The following is a 27846-nucleotide window of genomic DNA, read 5'->3' as shown; positions in this document are numbered from 1 at the left end:
ATTTCAGGGTTTTTTGTTGGGATTTAGCAAAATGTAGCAAAAGGTTAAATATTCAGCTGTAATTAAAAGCCAGAGAGAAGACTTTGGTTTTTAGGTTTTAAAATGATCAATAATCCGCATGACTCTAATGTTCAAAGGCCCTTTGTTCCACAGGTTTAAAAGGAATGGTCAGGGCATCCAACTCCAGAACACAAAATGATGAGTCCACGGTATTCAAATGGTGTCAGAGGCAGACTCTTGCTTAAAAGAGAAGCATTTTAGATTTTTGGGGGATTTGTGGAGGGTACAACTAATGATTGTCAACATTTTCTTCCTTTGTACTGTGGATCTCTGGAGCTTTAAACTTTTAAACAACTTTATCTCTGACCTTTCTGGTCTTTGCTGAACTGCAAACAGGACCATTCTGGCTTTCATTTGTGAATGCCTCTGCAGCTTCTTCCCTTTAAAAACTGTACATTCCTTTCTTTATACTAAGCAAGTACACTTTTTTTTTCCTGTTGGTGTGTTTTGTAAAATCCTAAGAAATACACAGATCTCGCCTTTGTAATGTGATCAAATGTGAAAAAGTTCAAGGAGTATGATACATACTTTCGAATGTTGCATGGTGTATTTTTTTTGTTCTCCCACCTGGACAAGGAGAGTGATGGGACCACTCTTGTCCACTTCCAAGATCTCGCCGTTCTTGGTCCCAACCAGGATGTGGCCGTGGCCAAGAGATATGGCACGTATGGAGGGGTTGTCCTCCAGCAGAAGCCCTGCAGAGGGAATGATGTATACAATAAAGTCTTAAAGCAAAACTGCAATATGTAACACCTCGAATGATTGCAAAGGTGAACTAATATAACTTCTTCAACAGTTAACTATAGGCCTATGGGCTATACATAACATGCTCATTACGTTTTTTATACAAAATCATTGTTAGATAAAGAGATTTAAGTCTGGTCAGTTCAGCCTACTTTGATCTCATTCGGAAAGAGCCGTTTTAGAGCTTCTTTTCACCTTAAATCCAAATAAGCTGCTGCTGGCCACATCACTCCAACTCAATGTTTACACTCACATGTGAAAATGGCTGCAAACAGATGTGAAATTATACAACTGTACATCTTTGAAAAGTAGAAGTAGAGCCTCCTGTACAACCAGCAAGAATGCAGCAAGTGGTTTATGGAAGGACAAAACACTTGCCTTTTCCAGTAGCCATTGTACAGCTCATACAGTGGTAAAACCAGCTGACCAAACATGCTGGAGCTCCACTTTAGTTGCTAGGTAACAGGGCATGACTGGGGTTGCTAGGTGAGGAGCTAGGCTAGGAAACGGCACAGTGTCCGTAGAAAGTGACTTAGCAATAGGGAGATAACAAAAATCTTATTACCAAAAAGCAACTGGGGAGTTGCTTTTTGTGATTTTTAAGTGATTTAGAAGCAACTGAGACCCAAGTGGAAGTATAAATGTGCAAAATGTGAATTTTACATATGTATTTTCATAAGTTAGTTGAATTCTGTAAATGGAGAGGGTGAATGATCCAAGGACAGAGGAGGGTAATTGGCAATGGGATGACCTTTTTACCTTTGGAGCCTGGAGCTAGGACAGCTCTCTTTATAGCGTAGGTCTTCAGGCATCTCTCGAAAGTGTCATCCCACAGAGCCACAATACCATCCTTTCCACCAGTCACAAAGCCCTGAAGGGGAGAAAGTGTCACAGCTGTAATACTACCAGTCTGTTTTCACATGCCACTGCCAGAGCATATGTGAGAAAGGTCTACGCACAATAAAAATAGAAAGCTAAACAGACCGAGCCCGAAATTAACATAAAGTCAGAAGAAAATAAAAACCTTTCCTTTGGTTCTGTAACTCACTTTCTCCAGAGCATGCATGCTAAAAACAGGGCCATCGTGAGCTTTGACCGTCTTCATCAGGAACATGTCTCTCCAGATGCAAATGTCTCCTGTGCATGTGCCGGAAAACACCATCTCCTCCGACCAGCCATACACAGCACACATCATCGTCTCTGTCTTCCCCATGTTCCCCTTGCGTCCAATTAGACCACCACCTGAAACAGAGGCAGACGGTGAACTGGCTCTGAAATGTGCCACAGGCAGCCACAATAGAGTTTCTGCTTGTTAGAGTCTAATTCTGTGAACTTGGCAAGAAAAAAAAAGCAAAGTCTCACCAGCTTTATGCCAAAACTTCATGTGTTTCACACCAGCAGTGATGAGCTTGTCGGGTAGGTAGGGATTTATTTTGACTACAAATATCTTGTCCTTGCTTCCTCTGAAAAACAACACACAAACAATATTGTATATCCTCGCATACATATTTTAAGTGTATTTATTTGAAAGTATTCATACTCCATGAACCTGCTTCACATGTGTCAGGTTGCAATTAAATGAAGTTACATTTTGTGGTATTTCAGTGGAATTTCATGTGATACAACTATATAGAATGAGTCAAAACTTAGTAGTCCTAACTTTTCTGGACAGAACCAAGTAGCTCCGCAGATCTACAGACAGAAATATTTACTCATTTTTCTTTGCAGAATACCTCCAGATCAAGATCAGTCTGTTTAGGTAGAGATCATCTGTGAACATCGGTTTTCAGTTCTCTCAAATTGAAATTTGAGAGTTTATATTTGGAACTTGGTCTGGACTTTGACTAGGTCATTCCTAGTGTTGATACACTTTGATCTGAATCATTTTGATTGCAGCTCTGACTTTATGCTTGAGTTGTTCAGCTGGAAGCTGAACTTCTTGTCTTTTGCAGCCTCTAACATCTCTGCATCTCCACAGCATGATGCTGCTAAATGTGAAGTTACTGTATTTTATATACATGTTTTATGTACATTTATACTCTTTGCAATATACGGTGATTCATAATTTGGCTTGTGAAAATGTGATTATGAAACAATTGTCTTTACGTAAAATATTACGATGGAGTTTGAAATAAATGTTACATTTTCATAAAAAATATGTTAACTTTCATGGATATTATTGAACATTTTTAAATAAATATTTTTTATTTATTTAAGCTACAATATAAGTACAATTCACATAATTAAAAGACAATACCCATAAGTAAAATAACTCAGTGGTTTGCCTGATTTTTTTTAAAGTCTAGACTTTCTTTAGAATATCTGCCTTTCCCTGCAGCCTCTGTGGCTCATACCACCACCTCCTTATCCTGCTAAAGATGAGACAGTGATGCTGTACAAGCCAGCTCTGTGCACCTCACTGCGCTGCACAACCAGGGTCTGTAAAGGAGATTAATGCTTCTCCAGGCTGTCCCTGAGGTATATTAAGAGCCTTGGGAGCAACCTGCACTGCACTTGCTCTAAAGCAGCCAGGAGGGAAACATTTCCATCGAATGACTGAGCAACAGTGAAACGGTTGCTTATGTTATATAGATGTTTTAGCTGCCTTTTCAACCAGTTGCTTCTTGATATTGCGACTTTTGAGGCAAAAGAGCTAATAGAACATGTCAAGATTTAAGGGAATTCACATGTCAAGGCTTTGTAAAATCATCCATGTACCTTTTCTAGAAAAGAAAGCAATTCTGTCGAAGACTTGATGTTAAAACATTAACTTTTAATGACATATTTACTGTTCTCTTGATATTTCTAGTTTCACGCTTTATCATTTTTGATCATCAAACACATTTTATATCAGACAAAGTTAATCTGAGTAAATACAACACAGTTTCAAAACAGTGAATTCATTTATTAAGGAAAAAAGGCTATCCAAACAAACTTGATACCCAATAACTGGTTGTGCTTTACCTCATATAAACTATCGTTAAGTATGAGCTTTGCTCATTATTCTGGAGAGTCTTTGCAGACTTGTTTTAATTCAGACAGATTTCCAGCATGAAAGGCTCGTTTACGACAGCGTATTTAAGCTCAGATGTTGATTAGACACTCCAAAATCTTCTTTTTCAGAGGTGAACAAATGTGCAGGTTGGTTGCATAGCTGACTTCCTGCATTGTATAATTACTAATATTATTATACTCAACATTTTTTGATGCTCCAAAATATAGAAAAAGCAAAACGGAGAAATCTGTAAAGAGGTGATTCATTTTCACATTATTATTTCTTTTTGTGAACCATTTTGCTAAAGGACAAAACAACATATTTTGCTGTAGTTCATCTCTTTACGAAGAGAAGATTTGACTGATTCCTTACTTCAAGTTCCTTTTAATTATGGGTGTAAACAAAGATCCTTTACCAAACTTAGTAGCCATTCAGCAGGGTTTAGTGTTGCACTTGAGGAGCCTCGTAACATAGAAAGTAATTCCCTTTCTATCCACTTCTCATTTTAATCAGCTTTCAGCTGCAAAGTGGCTCCAATTTAACTCTCATCCATAAATGTCCATATTTAAGTAAGTCGCACTCTGCTGAATTAACAGTGAGGTTGGTTGAATCTTCGAAGCACCAGGCCACAGGGGCAAACGTATGATTTAACTAACCTCATGGCAGAGAGCTTCTCGCCTTTCCTCCAGTCCCACAGCACAATGGTGTGATTGTCGTCCAGGCCGACCGAGGCCAGACGTTTGCCATCCGCTGTGAAGGGGAAAAAAATAATTAAGCACATTAGTGATAAGAAAGCCAGTCCTCACTTTGCTCCACTGAAGTTTGCTTCCTATTAGCAACATAAAAGCCCCCCAGTCGGTTTGATCTGCAGCAGGCGGATCACTGATCTGTGCCACACGTCTATCCGGGCCTAATTAGAGACAGAGAGATGAGGAGCTCTACCTGAAAGCTGCTAAGACAACCGTGACCAGAAGACGGCAGAAATAGATTTTTTACTGTTGTTTCTAAATTGGTTGCCTTGCGAAATAATTAAATTCATTCTTTACAAGTTCTCTGTAGCTTGTGAAAGCAGAATGTGATTGGACAAAATCTTACCAAGCATTTTTTTGTCTAGTTTCTAGAACAAATATTTTAGATTACTGGAAATAAGACAAAATTAACTTACAAGTAACTTTTCAGCAAGAAATATAAGCTTGTTATAAGTCAATAATAATAATAATAATAATAATAATAATAATAATAATAATAATTTCTTAACATTGACATAAAGAATAATAATTCCACCGAAACAAAACACGTTTCCCATGTTATAAGTGAAGTAATCTGCCAGTGGAACTAGTACTTTTTTAAAATTAATATTAAGGAGTTATTTATTTAAAACAGATTTCATGCAAGTTTGACGTAGAAAATTTCAAAAACACTCAAAGGGGTATTAATACTTTTGCAAGGTATTATATATATATATATTCCATCTTGAATGGTTAGTTATTACCTGAGAAGTCGAGAGCACAAACTCCAAGCTGGTGAAAACCCTTCAACACAGACATGGGTTTTAGCGTTTCTGTATCCCAAATGTGGACAGAGGAATCTCTGCCAACCTGGAGGAACGAACCCCAGAATCAGTACAAATCACAATTTTTGATCAGACTGGAATAAATTGATCTGAAATGTGCTTTAATGTTTGTTTGTTTTTTTGACTAAAAAAACCTTGACTTTTGGGATCTACCTGGCCAGTTGCTACATAGTCCTTCAGGGGGTGGATAGCCAGACAAAGTATGTCATCATCATGGCCCATGTAGAATCGTTGAGTGTTTTGTTGCCTGTTGTAGACAACTCCAACAGCAGCTACATGGTAGACAATCTCCCCTGTCTGGGTGTAGAACAGGTTGCTTCTGCAGTCGTAGCCCCTGTAGCTGCAATGTACGAAGTGATATTTTTGGGAAAAGACAACTGGCATAGCTGGAAGTAATAAAATCAGCTCTCTTCAATTATACCCATGGATGAAGTGCAGCTTGATCCCATTCCCTGGCGCTCGTTCTCTCTTCTTCATTGCTGTTGCTCGATGTTTCTCTTTGCACTGCTCTTTGAGCTGAGGTAGATCTTCTTTATAAACCTGAATGCATTTAAAATAAACTTGTTTAAGCTGCTTATAAAATGGACGTGAATCTGCAGTTTGTGTTAAAACCTGCAACAAACCTGTCGCCGATACGTGAGCTGCGTCTCCTGCTCAATTTCTGAATCCATTTCAGGCACATCTGACTGATCAGAGTCGGATTCTTCGCTGTTAGAGTCTGCCAAGGTCTCTGCAGGCAGGAAGCAAGTTTACATAAAAGCTTCCAGAGAAAAACAGAAAACCGTCACCTGCCCCTTCATCAGACGAATCCCTCTATACAAACAACAGCCAGCTTCCCTGGCAGTGCAGGCCGATCATGTGATAACACCATGACGTCTCCTATTTATTAAGCTGTCATGCTCCATGGTGACAACGCTGCAGACAAAATGTATAAAAACGCCGATGCAGCAACGAGAAGCCGTGCCAAAGCGGGCAATGAGCGGAGCTGGCAGCTCAGGGCGACCACTCACAAGATCCATTAGGAAAATTAAAAGGAAAGGCAGTTAGAATGTGCAGTAATTTCAGAGAGCACAGCTGCACTCTGCTTTGAGGAAAAATATGACTTGAGAATGACAAAGCAAATATACTTTCCAAGCACCATTCACTTTTATTGGATTTGTTTTAATTAAAGCGCCGGACGTTCCTTTCTTGGGCTTTAAAGAAATGATAGTTTGTTAAAAAAAAAAAAAAAAAAAAAAAAGCTATGGGGAGAAATCTGTCTGATAGGTTAACAAGTGAAGATCAGGAGGCTGGTGGGAGAAGATTAATGGTGAACCACGATCAGATAAGGCTTTTTAGGTAATAAAGTCTTTTATTTCTAACAACATTTGTATATATGTTTTATTTCCTTTATTCTTTATATTTATTATGACCATAATTATTTTCTCTACTTTTGTTTTATTATAAAGAAGAATAGATCCTTCTGTCAAAATTTAGATGTAAATTTAAATGTTGACAGAATGTATAAGACACTGTTTTATTTACTTACATTAAGTTATATTAACGTATGTCATCCACACTGCAAAATCACAAAATCTTTTCCAAGTTTTTTTGTTTAGTTTAGTGCAATTCTTTGTGTACTTGAAATAAGACAAAAGCAACTTGCAAGTCACTTTTCAGCAAGATGTAGGAACTTGTTTTAAGTCAATAATCCCTTAGTATTTATGAAAAACTACTATATCCACTGGCAAATTATTTGACTTATGGGAAAAATGTCTTGTTATAAGTGAAATAAATATTAAGAAATAATTTACTTAAACCAGCTACCAAATCTTGCTGAAAAGCTGCTTGTAAGTTACTTTTCTCTTATTTCAAGTGTACTATGATATTTGTACTTAGAAACTAGACAAAACATACTTTTGTGTTTTTGTAGTGCATGTCACAATATCTCCTCACTAGACGCGGTGGGAGCCAAATCTCACCTTGTGGTGCAATATGAAGAGCTTCTTTCGACTTTCTTTCAGGAATAAACTTCCACTGGAACACAGAGTGATCCGCGCCGCCAATCGTTATGACCCACTGATAGTCATGTGACCATCTTACATTGGTTATGTGGGCTGAGTGACCTAAATACTTTCTGAATTTTGCTCCTAAAATCCAGAGAACACAGATGGGTTAACGGCGTACGACACTTTGATAATATAAATACTAAAGCATACATGTACATGAATTCCTTACCCTTTCTTATGCAAGGGTATCGCATCAGTTTGACTAATCCATAGTCGTCTGCAGTTACCAGAACTTGGTTGTTAAAGTTGGCGTCGACAGAGTTGATGTCGTTGATATCTGAGTATTTGGGCCATATCCCATTGACCTCAGGGCCCAACACACACGTCCAGGAAGCCCACTGCACCAGCTTCAACTCCTCCCTGTTGGTCACCTCTTTCCCACCTCAACACAAGAGAGTTTATCTCACAAAAACAGCTACTTCAGTGTCAAATCTTAGAAACAAAGCGGGTCATGGCTGCGTACTTACTTGGCATCCTGTAGAAGAGCCGTCTGCCGCTGCCGTCGTTCGTCTGCAGGTATTTGCTGTCTGTGGACCAGTCCATGTGTGTGATGAAGCTGTTTGAGCCGATGCACTCGCCTACTTTCTTGTACCTCTGCACCACCCCATAGATGTCCACAGTGTTCTCATTAGAGCCGACAGCCAAGTGGGCCCCATCAGGGGAGTACTTCAGCTCATGAATAGCCTCCTTCCGGTCCTTGACGTGGACCACTTCTGTCATATCCCTAAAAAAAGTGGATAAAGATCTTAGATTAAAAAAATATCACAGCAGTGCATTTACTGGCTATTTAGAAAGGGAATTTACAGTTTGTTTTTTTGACTGTATGACTGACCTGACTCGAAGAACGGTGAAGGAGCCATCCTTCATCCCCAGAGCCAGGTGTATACCATCAGTGCTCACGGCTGCGCAGCGGATTGGCTCCTCCATGTTACATCGAGCAATCAATGCGTGATCTATGAGGCTCCATATCCTTCAGATACAGAAAAGAGTGAGAACAGAGGAGAAACCTGCAGCACAATCAGCAGGAACAATACAGAGGAGAAATAATGCTGCTCTCCGATACTCTTAATTACTTTATGTTTTTAGTTAAAATGCTTTTTTACTGTAAATTTAGTAGAATTAAAGAAAAAGATTAATATTAATGGGATGTGCAGTTTTAGTTAAACACCTGTTTACAATATTTTTTGGTCTTGGATTACACTAAACTATGTAATACTGTGGAAGTTTTAAACTACTAAAAATGTCTTCACATTGATCACTCTTCCTCCATCTTCACATGGAGGAAGATTAGAGACACTGGCTTTTTACTTTACATGAAAAATCACCTAAATATGACATGCTCCTCTTTAAGGTTGGTTCGCCTCCTGCATACAAGTCTGAATTTTGACTGTAATCTGAAATTCTTGATTTTAATCTAAGAATTGTGATTTTAAATTCTTTTGTCCCAGAGGCCCTAATCCTTGTCTGCAGTATCAGCCTAATGGGCCAGACTTGCTGACATACAGTTTCTATTACTGAAGCTGTCTTTGCCATAATTCTGTTTTTATGATGGAACCTGCAGCTCTACAGCTACATGTGGCGCTGTGGATGTTTTTCCACATTTCAATCAAAGGAAATGGGGGAAAAGCAGAGAATACGACAGCCAATTAGTAACAAAGAATCTAAAGTGAGCAAGTAAACTGAGTTTCTTTAAATCAATGCTAAAACCTGCTTAGAATTGCCTTTGATTCCTAGTAACTGGAATATTAATTTATATATTTGATGTATGTTTGCTTTATGATGGTTTTTGACTGTCATGTTTATTGCTTGTTTCATAATTGGTTAATGCATTATGTTTTTATAGTGTAAAGCACTTTGAACTGACTTGATTTGACTAAAAGTCTAGCATAAAAGTAGTTCTTTACTAGTTTTCTAAATGTAACTTTTGATGCCCAACTTAATCTTAACAAGCAACAAAATTGTCTTTAAATCAGCCACAACTTAATGAAAAAGTAGCCAGATTCAAATGAACTCATCAGAAATCCTGAAGGACTCTTAATCAAAAAGTCCAAAAGCAAAATATGAGGAAATGAGGAGTAGGAGTCACCTGACTGAGCGGTCATCGCTTCCTGTCATGGCCAGAGGCTTGGTTGGGTGCACGGCCAGCGCCCACAGCTCACCCTCACAGTGACCCTGCATGATGAGGAAGGGCTTGTTGCGGTCGTGAACCACCACTTCGAAGATCTCACTGTCCTGCGTCCCCACCAGGATGTGATCTCCACGCCAGCAGACACTGCGCACAGACAGCCCTATCCAAAACACACACACACATGGACACACACACACACTCAATAGTTCAGGCAAACTGTGAAAACAGAACAAACATCAAGCACGCAAGCATGGGAGGAGACGCACATTTGCTGCTTTTACAGTCATTATAAGACTCACAAAAGCCGCTTTAAAGACAGGAGGTGATAATAGCCATCTGCAGGCTAGGACGGAGATTTGTACAGGGTGATGACATTATGTTGTCAAGCCAGTCTGTAACTGAATCTGGGTAGTACAGCTACAGTCAGATGCATGATGCATGTGCTGCTCACATACAATGCTGTGCAAATGTCTTTGGGCATTACCTATCATGCAGTCAATACGACAAAACCTTAAACACATGACCAGAACCATACTGACAAGAAAGAGAACATCAAGTCCTGCAACAATTCTTTTTTTATTATTATTATTTCAGCCTTAAGGTTGGATTTTATGTACAGAAAAAAGTGGGCTAGGAACTATTGATGCCTTGCAAATATATTTCTATCCCTTTAAACTTTCTTTCGTTTGTCATGTTGAAACCTCAATTCTTCAAAACATTGTTTTATTGGAATGTCACATGATAGACCAAGGATCTGCAAGCTCCAGAGTCACATGCTCCTCTTAATAACTTTGGTCAAAAATGCTAAAGCAATGTGAAGTTGATAAAAGAAATGTTTGTATGGTGTAACATAAAAAAAGGTGGAGAAGTTCAAGAGTTATAAATACTTTTGCAAGGCAGTGCTAGAGCTAAGATTAATTTGGGTTTGATTTAATCTGTCTAGCAGAATAAAATTATTAAAACAAGACTGAATAACTGTATAATATGGTGATTTTTTTATATATATTTAACACTTCACCTTTTCCACAAGACATTGAATGAAGATGGGAACTGTTCATAGTGCAAAAACAGCAAAAGACTTGCTAACAACAATAGAAAGAGCTGAGCCAACAATGGGGACTGCTACAAACAGACTGAAATGGAAATTAATCTCCGCCCTCAGTAATGTTACCCACCTCGGCTATTTTCACCTCTAGCTACTGTTACGTCCAAGATTATAAGTAAAGAAGATGGAGGAAACAGAAAACAAGAAGGATAATGTTAGTAAACCAAACAGAAATTTGGAGAAATTAGACTTATAGGATTATCTCAGCACCTCGGAGAACACAGCTTGCCTCGTTGCTCTCCTGTACCCTCATTAAAGGAAAAACAGGTAGGCAATTTGACATCACCTTTATATCCCTGGTCTGTTTCCCTGAGATCGATGACAGTAATTGGCTTGAAGTTCAGATCCCATAACCGGACGCTGCCGTCCCGTCCCCCTGTAGCGAAACCCTCCTCGCAGGCATTCATGCTGAAAATCCCTGACTGGGGAAGAAAAATGACAGGCTGTCAGTGAGGATCTGCACAGCAAAAACAGGGGACGATACAACCAGTCCCAGCTACAGCCAGCCATTTATTAAACAAGGCTTTAGCAACTGCAAGCATGCAACTGTGACCTCATAAAAAGACTTCAATGAGGAGCAGGAGAATTTACTCTTACTACTATTGAGGGCCTTTTTCTGTCTTTTACAAATACTCTATGCATAAGCAGGCCTCTTCCTGAAGCTCTAGTAAGAAGTTTAGGAATAAAAAAAGCTGAAATGACGATGTACTGTAGTTATTATCCCCTCCCCCATTCGGCTGCCCCCCTCACCCAGCTGTTGATCCCACAGATATCATTTAATCCTGTGGAGCAAAAAGCTGATCCTTCTCTTCTGAGCAGAATCAAATGAAGCAAACATGCATGTCCAGTTCCACTCTTACATGTACGTTGCAGCATTTATGTATATGTATCTTTTTTTGCAAGATAGTGAGAACATACCCCATGAGCTCCTTGAATTGTCCTCATCAGGTTGATGCCTTTCCACACGTAGATGTCCCCATTCAGGGCCCCAGAATACGTGACTTCGTCTTTGGCGCAGGCCAGGCAGAGGATGGTCTGGAGATCCCCCGTTTTGCCAAAAACGCCACGTTTGGGTGTGAGGGCATTACCGCATAAACTCCAAAACTGGCAAAAAAAAAAAAAAAAAAGATGAGACTGTGAACCAGCTTTGTGGCTAATAATCCTCCTGTCTAATCCAGCCCTGAAAGGGCAAATTGTCAATTATGCAGTATTTGGAAACAACAGAGTGCCACAAGGTCAAGTGTGTTTTTGCTCGAATGCAGTGGCTATAAAATGTCTATAAAATTGTTGAAATGCCTAGTTAGACAGTTACATATTTTAAAACCTGTTCCCACCTTTTATGAGACGTTTATCCTGTATAATTCAACTGAAACTCAAGGGGGGGAAAAGTACTTAAGCAACTGTTATTACCATTTGTACTATTCCCCGTGAAAGACTATGAGTTCTTCAGGCTTTAAGTCACATGATAGGTGAAAATAACAGAAATTATTTAATACATCATAAAATCTGGTATTTTAACAGGGTTGTCCAGGTGTTTTAAATCCACAGTATAAACAACACACAGGGACCTTAAAGCACTCCCTTCCTCTCTGTGTGATATTTGTAGGTTTTGCTCAGGCGAGAAGCGGTGGAGGGTCAGTCCTGCAACCGCCTGATCAGCATGCACAGACACAGGCACGTCCACGCAGGCTCATTACTTATGAACGGCATCATTGGGATGCGTGCACACGACCTCATCTGAAGGCTAAATCCATCCAGCACAGGAGGAAAGAACGAAAGAGAGACGCCCTGTCTGCATAGGGATGAGATCACAGGGATGAAGCTGAGGGAAGGCGTCTCGAATACTGAACCGCAGACACTGGCACGTTAAACCGCGACACACTCATCACTCCTCTGACAGCCTTTTCCCCTGGTCTACCTTGAGGAATATTTACTCCACATAAAGCGACAGTTGGTTCATTACAGCTTTATTTTATTCCTCTCTAATTCAGTAGTTTGTTTTACATCAGAGAGGTCCTGCATTGACTTGAAAGTGGTAATGAAAAGGAAACAAATGAGCTCCATGACAGCAACAGGCCATCGCGCCCTCTCTAACACCTGTTGTCTTGACTGATAAAGCTGCTCAGCGTTAACAGAGGGGATCGATAATCAGAGACAAGCATCACAGGCTTAAATCCAGCCCCGCCATTAAACATCCAAAGCCTGGTGCACGCCTTAACAAGACATGAGGCATCCACAGATCCTCTGAAAGATTTTAATAAATATGTGATATTAGCGAGATATCTTTGCTGAAGGTCAAGGAGGGAGGATTATACCGGTGTGTGAGTTATCAGGGAGGATGGAGATGCAGATGAAAGTGTGTCATGGGCTGGTTTGTGGTGTTCATGGACACAGTGGGGATGGAGGAGGTGTGCCTGCACAGCCCTCCCTGCATACAGCTGATAAGGCAGCGAGACACAGGAACCGGCTAATCCCCACTGTCCCAAATTACTAAAGGAAGACCGAAAGGGTTTATGATGGATCTTAGGGCAGAAGAACATAACAAATACGATATTCAAGTGGTAACAAATATGTTAAAATAAGTTTGTTTGTTTTTTTTTTTGCCCTGAAAGTGACTCATTTATATGATTTTCAGCATTTTTCTGCCGTATCTTTTCTGCTTATATATTGCAGTTGCACACACTGGAAATCAATATATCATTCAATTTAAATTCACTGAGAACATAGCGTACTTTTGCACACCACAAATGAAATATCAACTCAATGAACCTTGTTGCATTGAGTTGACAAAGTATATTTCCAAATCAACAGTTGCAGCCAGCTGACTGACAGAGGGACATCGAGTGACTCTATGCTCTGTACAGAAAGAAAAAACTGTGGTTAGACTAAAGGTATCTCACTGAAGAGGTAAATAAACAACAATTAAATAAATATTAACAGTTTTTAAGCCACAGTGTTTCAAATCTTTGTTATAGTTTGATAGCAGAAATTGTGTTCCAGAACGTGTGCTGTCTTCCATACAACCGGCTATAACTGTGTGACAATTTAAGATATAACTGATTTAATGTTGTCTTATATCAACAACAATACATTTAACAGTTAAATTAAATAGGCAAGGAAATACTTGCATTAACATGTTCTATTATTGCTGACATAAATTTACTATCTTAAGCCATGTGGATGATTAATCACATAAAGTAATAAATATGACTATGGGCACAAGCATATCTCTAACCTTTATATGGTTTTGATGTTTAACCTAAAAAAAAATCATAATATTACCTGCTGATCAACAATCAAGTTTGATTGAAAAGCAGAAAAGCAGAAGTAGAGCCTCCTGCACAACCAACAAGAATGCAGCAAGTGGCTTTTGAATGGTAAGTCAACAAAACAGCTGACTTTTCAAGCAGCCATTGCACAATGCACACAGTGGTAAGACCAGCTAACCAGGTACTGGAGCTCTGCTTAGGTTGCTAGGTCATTGGCTTGGCTTGGCTGGGGTTGCTAGGTAACAGGCACTGGGCTTCAATGGGGTTGCTAGGTGAGGGGCAGTGCCTGCTGATTTGTGATGTTTGAAACGATTCATTTTCCAGACACCAAAAAACATTAACTTGTTGCCAAAAGAATGGCTGGGTGTTTTGTTTTGAGAAGTGCAAAAATGTGCAAAATGTATATTTAGCATAACAGGTTCCCTTTAAAGGAAAGCTAATCAATTCTGATCTCTACCCTATTGATGGCTGCATCTCTAAATATTATTCATTTAAAATGATTTCAGTGGTCTAGACAGCTTCTAAATGTTTTGGTTGCAGGAAGGCTAGTGCACGTCTCTAGCAGCCAATATGTTGTCAGACAGCACACATACCTAAATGCAGTTTAGAGATACTACTTAACCAAACTTATTAAAAAAAAACTGAGTATCTGAAGAGAAATGATGCTGGTAGCGGTCCCTAAATAATCAGTCAGTAGGAAGATAATGATCTGACTTAGTTATCCTGAACAAATCTGAACACAAACAGCTACAAAGGTTTGACTGTCCTCGCCAACGAGGTTGTGTTTTCCTCAGCTCCATAGTGAGTGGATTACCGGGTCTAAATCTTCTGCATGCTCTGAGTGCTATAATCGCTGAGCGAGCACAGGACAGGGGAGCAGATGTCACATGGTCCACAGGGTGAAGCCTGGGGAATTATGTGGGACAATTGTTGGATTGCCTTGGCATCAGAAAACCAGAAGGAGGGAAATGGAGGGGAGGAGAGAAGGAGGGTATGAGATGCAGGATTCAGCGGGGAATGGGGGTGGAGTGCAACTACTGGAGGGGATTTCTGTGTCATGGCAGTGGAGGAAAACTTTCTGGGGATGTGAGGAGGGTTACTATGAGAGGAGAGGCCAGTCAAGCTGTATTGTGATAAGGGAGTCACCAGTGAAACATAAGTACAGTTGTCTGGCCTAGCTGAATCAAACCCATTTAATCAGGCTGCACTGTTTTGCCTTGCAGGGCCAGGGGGTGCATTTCCAATCCAAGCACAATTCTTTTTTTTCCCCAGTGTTTTGGAAAATAAAGCCTCCACGGCTGGGAGCACAAACACATATCCCCAAGGAGGACTTGGAGAAGACGCTCTGCATTAACTCATTGAAGATTTATGTGCACCATTTTTGTTCGAAGAGAAGTGATGGAGATCAGGCTGGGAAGGGAAGTGGGCACATCTGTGCAGTGGAGGGTTTTCAAAAGCTGAATGGAGAGAACTGAAGGGGCTGAGTGGCAGTGTCATGGTCCCCATGAAAGAGAGCATTCTTCTTCTCTGCAGTGCAGATTACTACAAATTTGAGGGAAGAGACTCTGAGTCATTGCCTGTCCCACTTATATAAAGTGCCTAATAACCATGGATTTGCATAGACCTATTTTAGGAATGTTTGATATTGTTAGAGAGATAAAGCTGAACAAGCAGGGCAGAAACAAAGATTTACGGACAGTGGCTTTCTTAAGCGTACTGAAAATCACTTTTCTTTCCAGCAAATCAGGCACAGCTTCAGCATATTTCAGACTGTGTTTAGCTGCTTGTGAAATAAACAAAAATAGCTTTACCTTGATATGTTTGACACCACAGCTTACGAGCTTGTTCGGCTGATACAGATCCCACGATATGTCAAATATCTGCAAAAAGAAAAAAGAAAATTAAATCTGTGATGGGCACCTCCGCAGATATGAATGGAGCCAATTTAATGCATAAGGTACACAAAAACTTTTCAAGGTAAAAGCTTTTCTAATGGGACAAATCTGTAAAAGTTAGCATGTTAGCCAAGGTAAGTTTAGCACATACAAACTGTTTCTGTGAGCATAGTAGAAAGAGGAGCTGTGTTCTTTGAAGGTGATGCAATGAAGGCTGATAAATTTGAAAGATTACTCCAAATGCACCCTTCTTTTCCTCTTATTTGAAGGGTGGGTCTGATCTATCCCTCTCAGACAAAGTGGAAGGGGAGTACAGTTTCAATTGTAAGCTTACATTTACACCTTTATGTTAAAATCTAGTGGTACAGAACGGTAATGTTGGCTAAAATGCTAGTGATATGCTAAGAAGATTTAATTATATTTAACAAGTATTAGCTAAAGATCAACATGTTGTTAGTATGCCATACAGAGTTAACTAATCTAAGCTAATATGCTGGTGGTGGCCATTAAACATAAAGTTTAATTTTGGCTCAGAATAGAATAAAATTATTGTAAGTATAACAGGCAGTGCTATCTACTGGTAGCTCTTATAGCAACATTAGCATGTAGACTAAAAGCAGCACAATATTGTTAGCATAGAGAGTTAGTTAACGTAAATATTACCCAATAATTGCATCAGCTGCTGTTAGCCTAGCCGATACTACATGATCTTAGTAGCATTTTTGTTAATGCTGAAGGCAGGCCTATCACTTAACTTTAGCTTTGTGTTTCGATTTGATTGTTAAAAATCACAAACTCTGCCTTTAAAAGGACACATCCTCAAACTCCAGATGCTTAATGAGCTTTAAAACAAAACCCTAATTAAGGCACAAGACCTTTATTATTGTGCTAGGTAGTAACAGGTGCTATAAAATATCTCCGAGTTGTTTCTCGTTAAAATTTTGTTATTGTTTTAACAACGGAAAAGCATATCTGTGCTGTATTTTGTCAAAAATAAAAATCCAAGAGTTGAAACTTAATCTTCTTTCAATATCTCAATGTGATGTAGACCAAATGGGAAGAAAGTATTTACCCTGTCAGTGTGACCAGGAGCAGCTGCCAGAACTTTCCCTCTCCTCCAATCCCACACACAGATTGTGTTTTTTGAGTCCAAGCCCACAGACACCAGGCACTGCAAAGAGAGCACAGAGAAATCACAGACTATCTGCTGCCTTGCTGCAAACATTCAGTGTAAACCACAATCAAGGAGCTAATAATGGCTGCAGAACAGTTGTCCAGCCTCTGGCACTTCCATGGAGAAACATTTGAGCACTTTTGCCAGAGGAGACACCTGCAGCTGATTGAGTAGGCAGCATCAGTGGAGCAGAAGAGGTGAGAGTGGCTTCTCATGGAAATCCTTCTCTGCCCTGCAGCTTACTTCACATATTAGGGAATGTCCTCTTTAATCCTCTGCAGAATCAATGTTCGGCTATGTACAGAAGTCTCTGGCAAGGCATTTGAAGGGTCTGTATTCTAGCAGTTTGTGCTCATGAGGAGAAGAGATTATATGCAATGAAACCAATTGGATGGTGGGTTGCTTATGAATAATCTGCCAATTCATTTATCCCAACAACTATTCAAATGATCTGATAGATAATTTCAGGGGTTCATGGTTTCCAAATTATAGATTCTGATGACAAAAAAATTGTGATTCACGTTTCCCTTGCATCGCCACGGTTTCATCCAAATTATTAAATTCAAGCAATCATAAGAGGGATGAATACTTTTTTAGAAGCCAAAACAGCAGCCAGACAGCACAGGCTGATTGGCAGCTTGTTATCAGACAGGCTGTTGATCTCTCACAGCCTGTCTGATAACACACAGCAGCTAAGGGGATCAAGGTTAGCATGAGGCAGAGACAAAGAGAGGTTTAGTCACCACCGAAGGGGGTCTCGGTCTAAGCCACCAATTCTTTCCACCTTTTTTCACAACCAATCACTGTAATTTTGTTTCACATCATCCACTGTATAAAATGTGTATGCAGTGAATGATTGTCACTCCTTTTCAGGGATATTGTAGTGCGTGAAGTGAGTTGAAAAGAGGAAGAGTTCTTTTACAAACAAATTTAAAGCTGAACCTCTTCCTCAGTCTGCTTTGAAGCCTCTAGCAAAACGGCAGAGTGGCCCGGGGGCCGTTCGTGTCCCTTGGATTGATTTTGTGAGGTCCCCAACTGCAGTTCAATACTGATTTAAACTTGTCCTGTCCAGCAGGTGGCTGATGTATATGGAGATTTTCTTTTTCTTTTAATGAGTGTAACATTTTTACAGACATAATTTTTTACAATGAAAAGTATTAAGACAAAGTATTCGACTATTCATATAACCAAATTTGCACCTTCCTCCAAACTACAAACTTTTGACTTTCTTTCATCAATGACTTTCGTCTGGACAGCGATGAATGCAGAACAGATCTGAGCATTTTTTTCAGACACAGTTGGTGTTTTTGATTTTGCATCCCCTATTTATCTGTGTAGATGGAGATTTTCAAGACAACCTATCAGCTACAATTTTACACACATAAGTAAATCTAATTCTATATAATTGCTAGCCCTTATGTAAGAAGAAAGCAATGAAGTAAATGTTTTTGTTTGTTTCTTTGATTGGGTGATCCTCATTTTTGTTTGAAACATTTGAGAAAGTTAAACTTTTAAACTGGTGACAAATTTCAGCTGCCAAAACCAAAATGATAATCATGTTGGTCAAACTGATTTCCAGCTACCCACTAAGAAGAAATGTTAGAGTCAATGTGGAATATCTACAAAAAATAGGCAAAAGAAATGTTCAGCTTTATTGTCAGCCTTAATAAGCATCATCTTAGCCACAACGTTAGCTCAGATATACATGGAAAATTAAGCAGACATAAAAAAACTGCATCTAATGTACCCTCATATAATGCAGAAAAATATCTAAGATACTAAAAACAAGAATAAAACGACACAGAGTGCTCTACCTTTTCGCCACATTCCATAATAGACAATAAAACCGCATCAAATACACTGAAATCTAATATAAACAAGGGATGTCTCAAACATTAGTGTATCTATTCTGATTTTGCCTTAGTGGATGGACAGGATAATAGCGCCGTGATTCTTAGGTTTTGTCCAGAAAGGAAATAAATATAGAGTAAACAGAGCTGCTAAACGCTGTCATTTTCCATCTAAATCCCCAACTCTGAGCCAGAGCAGGAAAATAACAAAGGGTCATTCCCATTTATAAAAATCTGCTGCAGGTTCTTATTATTGACGTTTTCAGCCTGGTAGGATGAGGCAATGAATGAATATTAACTGATGGTAAACCTTTTGTAATTATTTAAAGTGTTTTTTCAAAATGGTGTAGCTTTTCTGAAGGTCCTTTCTTTGGTTCATGGCTGCTTTTATGACTCATTTTCAATCCAGTCCTTGCAACAAACATCAACATAATTTTTGCAGTGGGAACTTAAATAGTACTTAACTTATATATTTTTTCTACAACTCAGTTTTAGTACCTAATTCTTTTAATGTACTAAACATAATTAGTGCCTAATTCTGTTTTGGAGGATTAGGTACTTAGTACAGAATATTTTCTAACATCTGCCAGTCTTTATCTTTAGAGATTGAAACCAAAAAGTGGTAACAAATTGCATCTTTGAAAAGATTGTAAAAAGAAGTTCAAAAAGTTATGTTTCAAAACAACACTGGGTCACACTTTGAGCATAAGAGCTTTTCATGATTCATATTTCAGAGTTCAGATATGATAAACAATGTATTTTATCTTTCAACCAAAATGTGGGTTAATAGAAGAAGGATATATTTTTACAAAAAATAACTGAAAGGTATGCTGCATATTTTCAGTCAATCACTTTTATTTTGATACCCCTAAATAAATAAACAAATGTTGTTTGATTAGTTCAAGCCTGAATTGAATTTTTAGCATAAATACAAAAATCTAACACTACACATCATCCAGAACAGACCAAGGTACGGTGGCAGCATCATTATATGGGAATGATTTCTTTCAGCAAGGACAAGGAAGCAGGCCGAGGTAAATAATGAGGCAATCCTGGAAGGAAACCAGTTAGAGGCTGCAAAAGACTTGAGACTGAGGTGGTTACTCTCTATCCACTGGAACAAAGAACCTAAACATACACCCAGAGATAGTTTAGATCAAAGTGCATTCATGTGTCAAAATGGACCAGTCAAAGTCCAGATCTAAATCTAACTGACTTTAAAATAAAATTGATGTTCTAATTACTCATTTTTATCAGTAAAAAGTTTTGACAATACATTATTTCCCTTCCACTTCACAATTGTGTACTGCTCTATGCTGCTCTATTAAATTACAGTCAGATAAAATACATTGCAGTGGTGCATCAGTCCCTTTGCAAGGCTCTGTAAGTAGCTTTAGAAAACAAACAAACAAAAAAGCCCTGACAATGATCAGATCACAATAGAAAGCAAGCAAAAGTACAGATAAGTATTCACAGCACTTCCCTTTTCCTACATTTTATGTTAAAGATTTATTCCAAATTGTATTAAATTAATTAATTAATTACATCTTAGCTCAAAAATCTACACACAAATGCCCCATTATGACAAAGTGGAAAAAAGTTTTTGAGTGTTTTGCACGTTTATTAAAAATAGAAATCCTGAAAAGCTTTGCTTTTGTCTAACCTGAAGAACTGCACTTTTACAAAATGCAAGAAACTGAACTATTTGGGGGGAAATGAAGAGAAAACCAGGATGACTCCACCACCCAGTACTTCAGGAAATGTTGTCCCAGTGATTCAAATTTGTAGTAATAGCTTCCACACTGTACCTGTCCCTCGAGGTCGAAGGCCAGGCAGGCGATGCCGTGTGTATGCACGTCCTTCAGGATGGACACGGTCTGCACAGTGTAAGAGTCCCACACACAGATGTAAGGCTCCTTGCCAACTTGTCCCGTGGCGACCAGCACGCGCTCCGGATGCAGAGCTAAACTGTAAAGAAGCATAAAGAGGGGAGAGAGGGTTAGCTGCTCCCATTTGCGTGCTTGCATGCGTGTGCCGGGGGGCGTACGAGGGAGTCACCCTGCCAGCACAAACCGCTGATTTGAGATGAGCACATTAGGTCTGCACTGGGTCTGAACATGGAATCACAGGGGCAGCTTGATGAGGTGACATGGTTCAATTAACCTGGTCATGCTCAAATGCACACACAGCCAGGCTTCATTCAAGTCAACAGAGTTTTCATGGAGTTCAGAAAGCAGCACTGGTGAACCTGCGAGATTCATTCTTTTTATGGGGTTTGTTTGGTCAATTTCTTGACGTATCATTCATGTATTTCTCCTTCTTTCCCCCATCTGGGGTTTCCTTGCATCACCAGGCATATGTTTGTAACTCTGTTACATAATCCTTCCTTTCCATACACTCAAACTTCCCCCCTCCTACATGCGTTCCCACTCCGCTGCTGGGAAACAGCCAGCTGCATTAAACTGTCACTTCAACCGTCCCTCTTTCCACTCCACCCATCCTGTCAGCAGATCCCCGTCATGTTCACCTCGCCTGGACTCATGGTACCAAAGAGCTTATTAAAATCAGTTTAACCAGCTGTTCTCCTCAAACTGATCCAAGTTGGGTCTTCTAAAAACGTAGACTTTGCCTGAGCAAATGCATACGCCTCTTTTGACCACTTCTTCTTCACATTTTCAGTGTGAATCTCTCTTTTTCTGACAGGTGGCACTCCATTTGCAGACAAAAAGGGATGTAAGTGCTGTCGTGACAAAGCTGAGGTGGTCTAAACGGGACTGGGCTGAATTTTGTTCCCTCTCCTCCCCTTTGATTTCTCAACTTGCTTTGAACCTCCGTCCAACCTGGAACATTCCTCATTTTACTTTTTATGCCTTATATAATCAGAGTGAAAAAGAAGCTAAAAATAGCTGTCAGAGGAAAAGAAAAAAAAAATCATTGAAGCATTTTGAGATGAAGATAGACAGAAGAGAAAAACGCTTGATGCAAGCAGGTGCTGCACTGGAAATGCATCCAAACTGAAAAAACTTAACGATATCCACTGGTAACTCTGATTTTAATTTAAAATGTCCCTTAATTTGTGTATCCCACTGTGTTTAAATATGCACAGAATGACAATGTTCCCACATGTAAGACAAGAAGCCTTAGTGACGGCTACAAGATCACTGTTTCGCTTACATTTCTCCATCTGAAGAGCTTCCTAAATGCCATCACTAATGACTTAGCCTGCAGCGCGTTGCCACGGCTCTTCTGTTTGATATAAGCAACGGCTGCTTGGCTGCCTTCCATCTGCCAAATGCTGTAGCATGAAAGTAGCTACAGCAAATGCTGCAGCAATTAAACTGAATGTTTTCATGTAAATTCAGGGCCAATAACGAGCCTCGGGAGGCGATTTCTCAAGGTGAAAACAAATACGCAGCACAAGAGGTGAAGAGCAGCTGAAGCTAGTCCTTTTAAGTTAAAAGTAATTATCTGTTTCTGGATTTCAAAGTTACCAACTTCTGGTTCTGGTTATAATAAATTATCATGTTTACGGCGCAATTTTCGAGAATAATTAAAAAAAGAAACTAACAATATAATAGGGACATCTCCTGCAATATCGAAAACTGCTTTAAAATTAGTTTCTGAAACTCAAATTTAAAAACAACTTAGTAAACGTTAAGATCAAATTAGCTGTATGATGTGTTTATTTTTGTTCTACATACAGCAAATTTGAAATTTACCAGTTGTGTTCATCTTGATTTGTCAACAAAAAAAAACAAAAACAGTGAATCTTACTTTAGCTTTAGAAATTAATTGATGAAAACAGAATAAAACACATATTTGGTTCTAATAATTACAAAAGTTTGCTTTTATTGCAAATATTTACATACAAGACTTCTAATATATATGTGCCTCAGCAAGTCGCTGTGAAACTACACACTTTTTGTTTTTATCAAAAAGCTTCTGTTAAGATATTTGATCAATCTTCTTGCAGAAATGGTAGACTGTAAATAAACTGGTTTGTTTCTTGGCTTGTACCTGCCTTCCAGGTATAATGCACAATATCTTCCATTAAATTTCTAATCGGGTTGAGGTTGGGGCCATTCACGAACCTTAATGTTTCCCTTAATCCATTTAAAAACCAGTTTGTTTATGATCTTTTTGCTTCAAATGGTGACCAAACATCCCTAATTTGATCTAAACTGTTACATCAGATGAAAGGAAATGGTCAGAGTGATGTTCATGTTGTGTTCATTTCTTCCCAATTTGTGTCAAGGATGATATTAAATCAGATATTTTTATAGCAAATCGTAAGTGTCTCAAAACAATCAGAAGTTTAGCATTTGTTCACAGCACTAAGCCATTTTCATAAACTGCACTAAGAGCAGGCGTAAATAAGACCCGTGTGCCACAGTAAGTGCATAAACTGTAAAGGATCCTAACTTGGTGGGACAGATATGCTCTTCAGGGACCAGATTTCCATTCATTATCTCATCTCAAAGCATTTACATGAGCATAAACATGCTGGTCATTTTTTTAAATATTAAACAAGCCAGGCCACTTAGCATCAAATAACCCTATTTCTCACGCTTAATCTTTGTACAAAAACAAACAAAAAAAAACAAAAAACAAAACAAAACAAAAAAACCCCAGGAATACTCAATCAGAAAGTTAGCATTAAAGATATCAAAATATAATATTCTGAGAAATTTGAGACACTGTAAGGCCTCATTGTGCCTTAGATGCCTCTGTTCTCATTAGTTATGCCTTGTTTTACCTTCACCTGTGATTGTCATCATTGTTTCCACGTGTACCGCTTGTGTTTGTCCATGTTCTGACAGACGTATCCCCCTGTTGTTCTCCTTGCTCTCCATTTATGAGTTAATTTTATTATAATGTTCATTTCTGGGTTTAGGAAGGATTTTTTTCCTTGTAGAATGTGCTCTGGTGTTTAACCCTTCGGTTTTGTTAGGTTTCATAAATTTTTTATTTTTATTTTTTTTTCAGTCTTCTGCCTCTGGTGTCCTGCAGGTGGACCCTTAATTCTAACAGCTGCCACACTTCTCTGGATAGAAATACAGAATAAGGTACAGTAAAGATATAGCAACCCTTATATTAAAATCACAGTGTCTTGCAAAACATTCGATCAGTTCGTTGGAGTTGCAGCTCTGGCTGTAGGTTTAGAGCTGTTGTTCTGCTGGAAGGTGAACTTCCACCCCGGGATCAAAACGTTTGGTGCCTCTAACAGGTTTTCTACAAGGATAATCATGTATTTAGCTTCCTTTCATCAACTTTGACCATTTTCCCCATCCATGCTGGAGAAAACCTCTTTCTTGATCTAGCACATTGCATCCCAACAAAATATAATGAAAAGAAACTTTAATTTGAACAAACTTTATACTAAGACTTTTTGCAAACTTAACATGCTAATTGCCTGATCTTTGTAGCTGCATTGCCAGCTGCTCTCATTTTTTCTTTGAAACAAAAAGTATTTCTGGCTTTTGGTCCACCATAAAGTAGGAGGCCGGCTTTTATTCCTGTGATCACTAAAGCTTCTTGATAGCGTTCACATGAATCAGTCAATATTTCTAAAACAGCTGAAAAAATTGTGGTGCTAAATCCATTAAACATTTATCTAAAGACTAATTGCTCTTTCTACTGTTGCTTGTTTTGAAAAATTTGTATTGGCCTGATATTAAAGAACAACTCAAGGTTTTGAAGTCACCCAGGCAACCATATTAGCACTCCCCAATCAATAACAATACCTGACTTTGCTGAGAGTGTATATTTATTTATATGCCTTCTTTAAAAATACCTGATAATTCAGTCTGATCAAACATGATTACAAAACTTTTAATAAAGCTGTTTTGATCTTTATTATTGTTATTGCAAATACTTTGAGGCGCAGAGTAAGCAGCTTCAAAAAAGAGATAAAATTAAAACTGAAATCTTCTAAAACGGCACCCATTAATTGTTGATCAAACAGAAAAGCTTGAACTGACTTAACACCAAGACTTCTATGCTTTTGCTTCTCTCTACATAAATTATATGTTTCTGTTGTTTGATACCAGAATGACTGAAAGACTAGAAGTGAATGAATTCATTCTTTCTTTCTTTTCTCAGATTTTTTTGGTCCTCTCTCTATATGCTTTGGCATCTCAAACACTGTTTTATAAATTGGGTTTGGATGTCTGTCTGGACAAATATATTACAGGCATGTAAATGCACCGTACTTGGTTGTATATTTACCAAAGGTTTAAAACATGTTGCTGATTTGGTTGTTTCCGTTTCATTGCAAATTTCATTTTAACTGAAGCTTCTGCACAGTCACCAAGCAATATGTTGAGTTATATTACTGACAAAGAATCAATGAGCCACAGAGAAAAAAAGTTAAATGAAAACTAAAAACTCAACAAAAAATCCCTCCATCATTTTTTTTAAACTAGAGTGGGATAAAAGCTTATCAAGGCAGTAAGTGAGAATCTTATTTAAAAGGGTCTGTACATGTCTATGTCAAAATTTCCTCTTGACCGTTTGTTGAAGTATAAAACCAAAAATCATGCCCATAAACATTTCCACAGTGGTAAAAGTGAGTTTAAAATATGAACAAGGGATTGATGGATAGGCAATAGGACAGGGAACAAATCTGGAAAATACTCTAACTAAATTCTGAACTTCTTATGAAAACATAAAACCCTGAAATTAAAGGCCACTCTAAATCATAATATGACAGCCAGAGTATATCATAGCTGCACTGTGACAGGACGCCATCTTTTCCATATGAATTACTGCAACATGAGAGCACTTATCTGCAGCTCGTTACTCTTGGTGGTGTCACGAAAGGTTGTGCACTCCTCTAGCATCTCACCTGATTACTTAAGACATATTAATGCGACTACAACCAGGTGATACATTAATAGAAAACCTGAACTCCTGACCTCTGCTGTGAGGGGATCCAATGTCTATTATATTATGTAAGAAATTCTGTTAGCATAATTTCAGCAACTCCAAATCATTATAAATTAATATCCCTTAGCTGAGGAAAAGAATGTTTTCTGATAAAAAAAAAAACCCATCTGAATACTACAACATGTTTAAATGTGAAAATATTTGCCTTATAATAGCTACATTTTAACCCTGGGTTTTCCTTTAAGGTTATCATTTTATCATTATTTTGGATTTGGTTGTCTTCTGACTTGCTCAAAGGAAGGATGTTTGTTTGCTAAGGCACTTAAATCTTCATCATTCAAGCATAAATGTCTACTCAGCTCAAGGAATGAGCCAGTGCTACATCCACACAGAACAGACATCTAGCTATATAACCTATTTTATAAGATATCTTTATGGATTTTGTTATCGGCAAGCTACCATTCTGTTATAACACACATAACTATTAAAAACTATAAAAACTAATTCATTTTTGACATTTTTTGTGCATTTTCTCATTTTTAAAGCACTCTTCACAATATGCTGTGAACATCTGCAGAAATAGGTTAAAAGAACAAAATTTAAAGAAAAACTTTAAAATACTTTCAGAAACAACCGATCAAGACCATTTTATTATGTTGCATGAATGACTAGCTCCTTGGAAGCAAAATATAAACAAAATTTTGACTTTTGGTGACAGCGCCTTGCAAAACTTTTCACATCACTTAAGCTTACCAAAAACTCAAAATACTATCTAACTGAGAAAGCAATGTATCTACCCTACTTTGTATTAGCGGATTTTTCAAAAGAGAACAAATGTTTAGCATAGGGTCTAAATCTTTGAAACACAAATAGTGAGTTGAAACATCCCAGTGTGGTTTGCAGTGCCTCCTTTTTGTGGCATGTTTGAACTGAAGAACTTGACCGGACACAGGGCAACTGGCGGTTACTGTCTGTTTATTGTGCGATTAATAATGGAGCACAAGCCCAGCTGACGACCGGCACATTTTATAAAGCTTGTCATCTCCAGGCCAACCCCTGCACACACATGTCAACATGATCTCCGAGGTGCTGGAGACAGTTCATTGTATAAGGGCATGCTGAGAGGGGAAAAAAAGCATTTATGCCGGTGCAGTGAATATTATATTGAATATCGAATTCATCATCAAAATTATTTAAATTTAAATTAAGCATGTTAGTTTAAAAATTTACATTTTATCCCAAATCTTTTTTTTATTAACAAATCCTTTAGTTGGGCAGAGGTCACCCCTATAAATGAATGAATATGACACATATTCACATCGAACTGCTGTTTTACTGAAATGTTCTATACAAATAAAAAATTGATTGATAAACATATTTACTTGCTAGAAATCCAATTTTTCCTTAGAGACAGTCAAGGTTGATTTGAATATTTTTTTTGTTTGTCTATTTGATTTATTGTTTGTTTATATAAGCATATGGATCATGTCATGCATGAATGTATTATTTTTGTACATTTTCAGGCCCTATTGATTTTGTTCCTTTTCTCATGTTATGTTTTCGATAGGAAACTGTAACCGTAATTGTCCCATTGAGATGATCAAAATTTAGTTTGAGAAATAGTCACTCATTTTCTATCTACTTATTTATTTCTTTGTTTGTTTGAGTGATTGATTGATTGATTGATTGATTGATTGATTGATTGATTGATTGATTGATTGATTGATTGATTGACCTTTTACATTATTTTTATTTATTTCCTTGCTTTCTTATTAAATTAATCATACACAATGTGATTTATGGGACACATTGTGTTGAATGTATTTTGTTTTTTTTTTTACATTATTTTTACATTATTTATCAAAGTTCTCCTGATTCAAGAACATTTATTTATTTATTTATTTATTTATTTATTTATTTATTTATTTATTTATTTATTTATTTATACTGGTAAATGGGTAAAGCCAAACAGGGATACATGCTGTCGTTTTTTTTTTTAGTTTTTTTTTTTTTTTTTTTTTTTTTTTTACCTTTTTTGTCATTACGCCTGAACGCATCATGACCAATTAATTTTAGGTATTAAGTGTAATTTTAAATGTGTAAAACTGCATGAAATT

The 27846-nt window shown here is 38.1% G+C and overlaps 1 protein-coding gene across 1 annotated transcript in view; it reads right to left on the bottom strand.

Moving 5' to 3' along the window:
• eml5 (EMAP like 5) overlaps positions 1-27846 on the bottom strand; it is a 45994-nt gene that overhangs the window by 17170 nt on the left and 978 nt on the right. Inside the window, exons 2-20 of the mRNA XM_014996631.2 lie at positions 20650-20809; positions 16890-16988; positions 15734-15802; positions 11572-11757; positions 10940-11075; positions 9507-9708; positions 8253-8390; positions 7888-8144; positions 7590-7802; positions 7334-7501; positions 5996-6102; positions 5794-5912; positions 5526-5712; positions 5292-5397; positions 4456-4549; positions 2167-2267; positions 1853-2046; positions 1564-1675; positions 628-755 (exon numbers count right to left, since the gene is read on the bottom strand). Coding sequence (XP_014852117.2) covers positions 628-755; positions 1564-1675; positions 1853-2046; positions 2167-2267; positions 4456-4549; positions 5292-5397; positions 5526-5712; positions 5794-5912; positions 5996-6102; positions 7334-7501; positions 7590-7802; positions 7888-8144; positions 8253-8390; positions 9507-9708; positions 10940-11075; positions 11572-11757; positions 15734-15802; positions 16890-16988; positions 20650-20809 — 2776 coding nt within the window. The remainder of the gene's footprint in view (positions 1-627; positions 756-1563; positions 1676-1852; positions 2047-2166; positions 2268-4455; positions 4550-5291; positions 5398-5525; positions 5713-5793; positions 5913-5995; positions 6103-7333; positions 7502-7589; positions 7803-7887; positions 8145-8252; positions 8391-9506; positions 9709-10939; positions 11076-11571; positions 11758-15733; positions 15803-16889; positions 16989-20649; positions 20810-27846) is intronic.

The sequence above is a fragment of the Poecilia mexicana genome, unplaced genomic scaffold (assembly GCF_051168715.1).
Source record: "Poecilia mexicana isolate PSO_F unplaced genomic scaffold, ASM5116871v1 scaffold_22, whole genome shotgun sequence".
NCBI lineage: Eukaryota > Metazoa > Chordata > Actinopteri > Cyprinodontiformes > Poeciliidae > Poecilia > Poecilia mexicana.
Note: the sequence above shows the minus strand (reverse complement) of the source record. Positions and strands in the feature narration are given on the sequence as shown.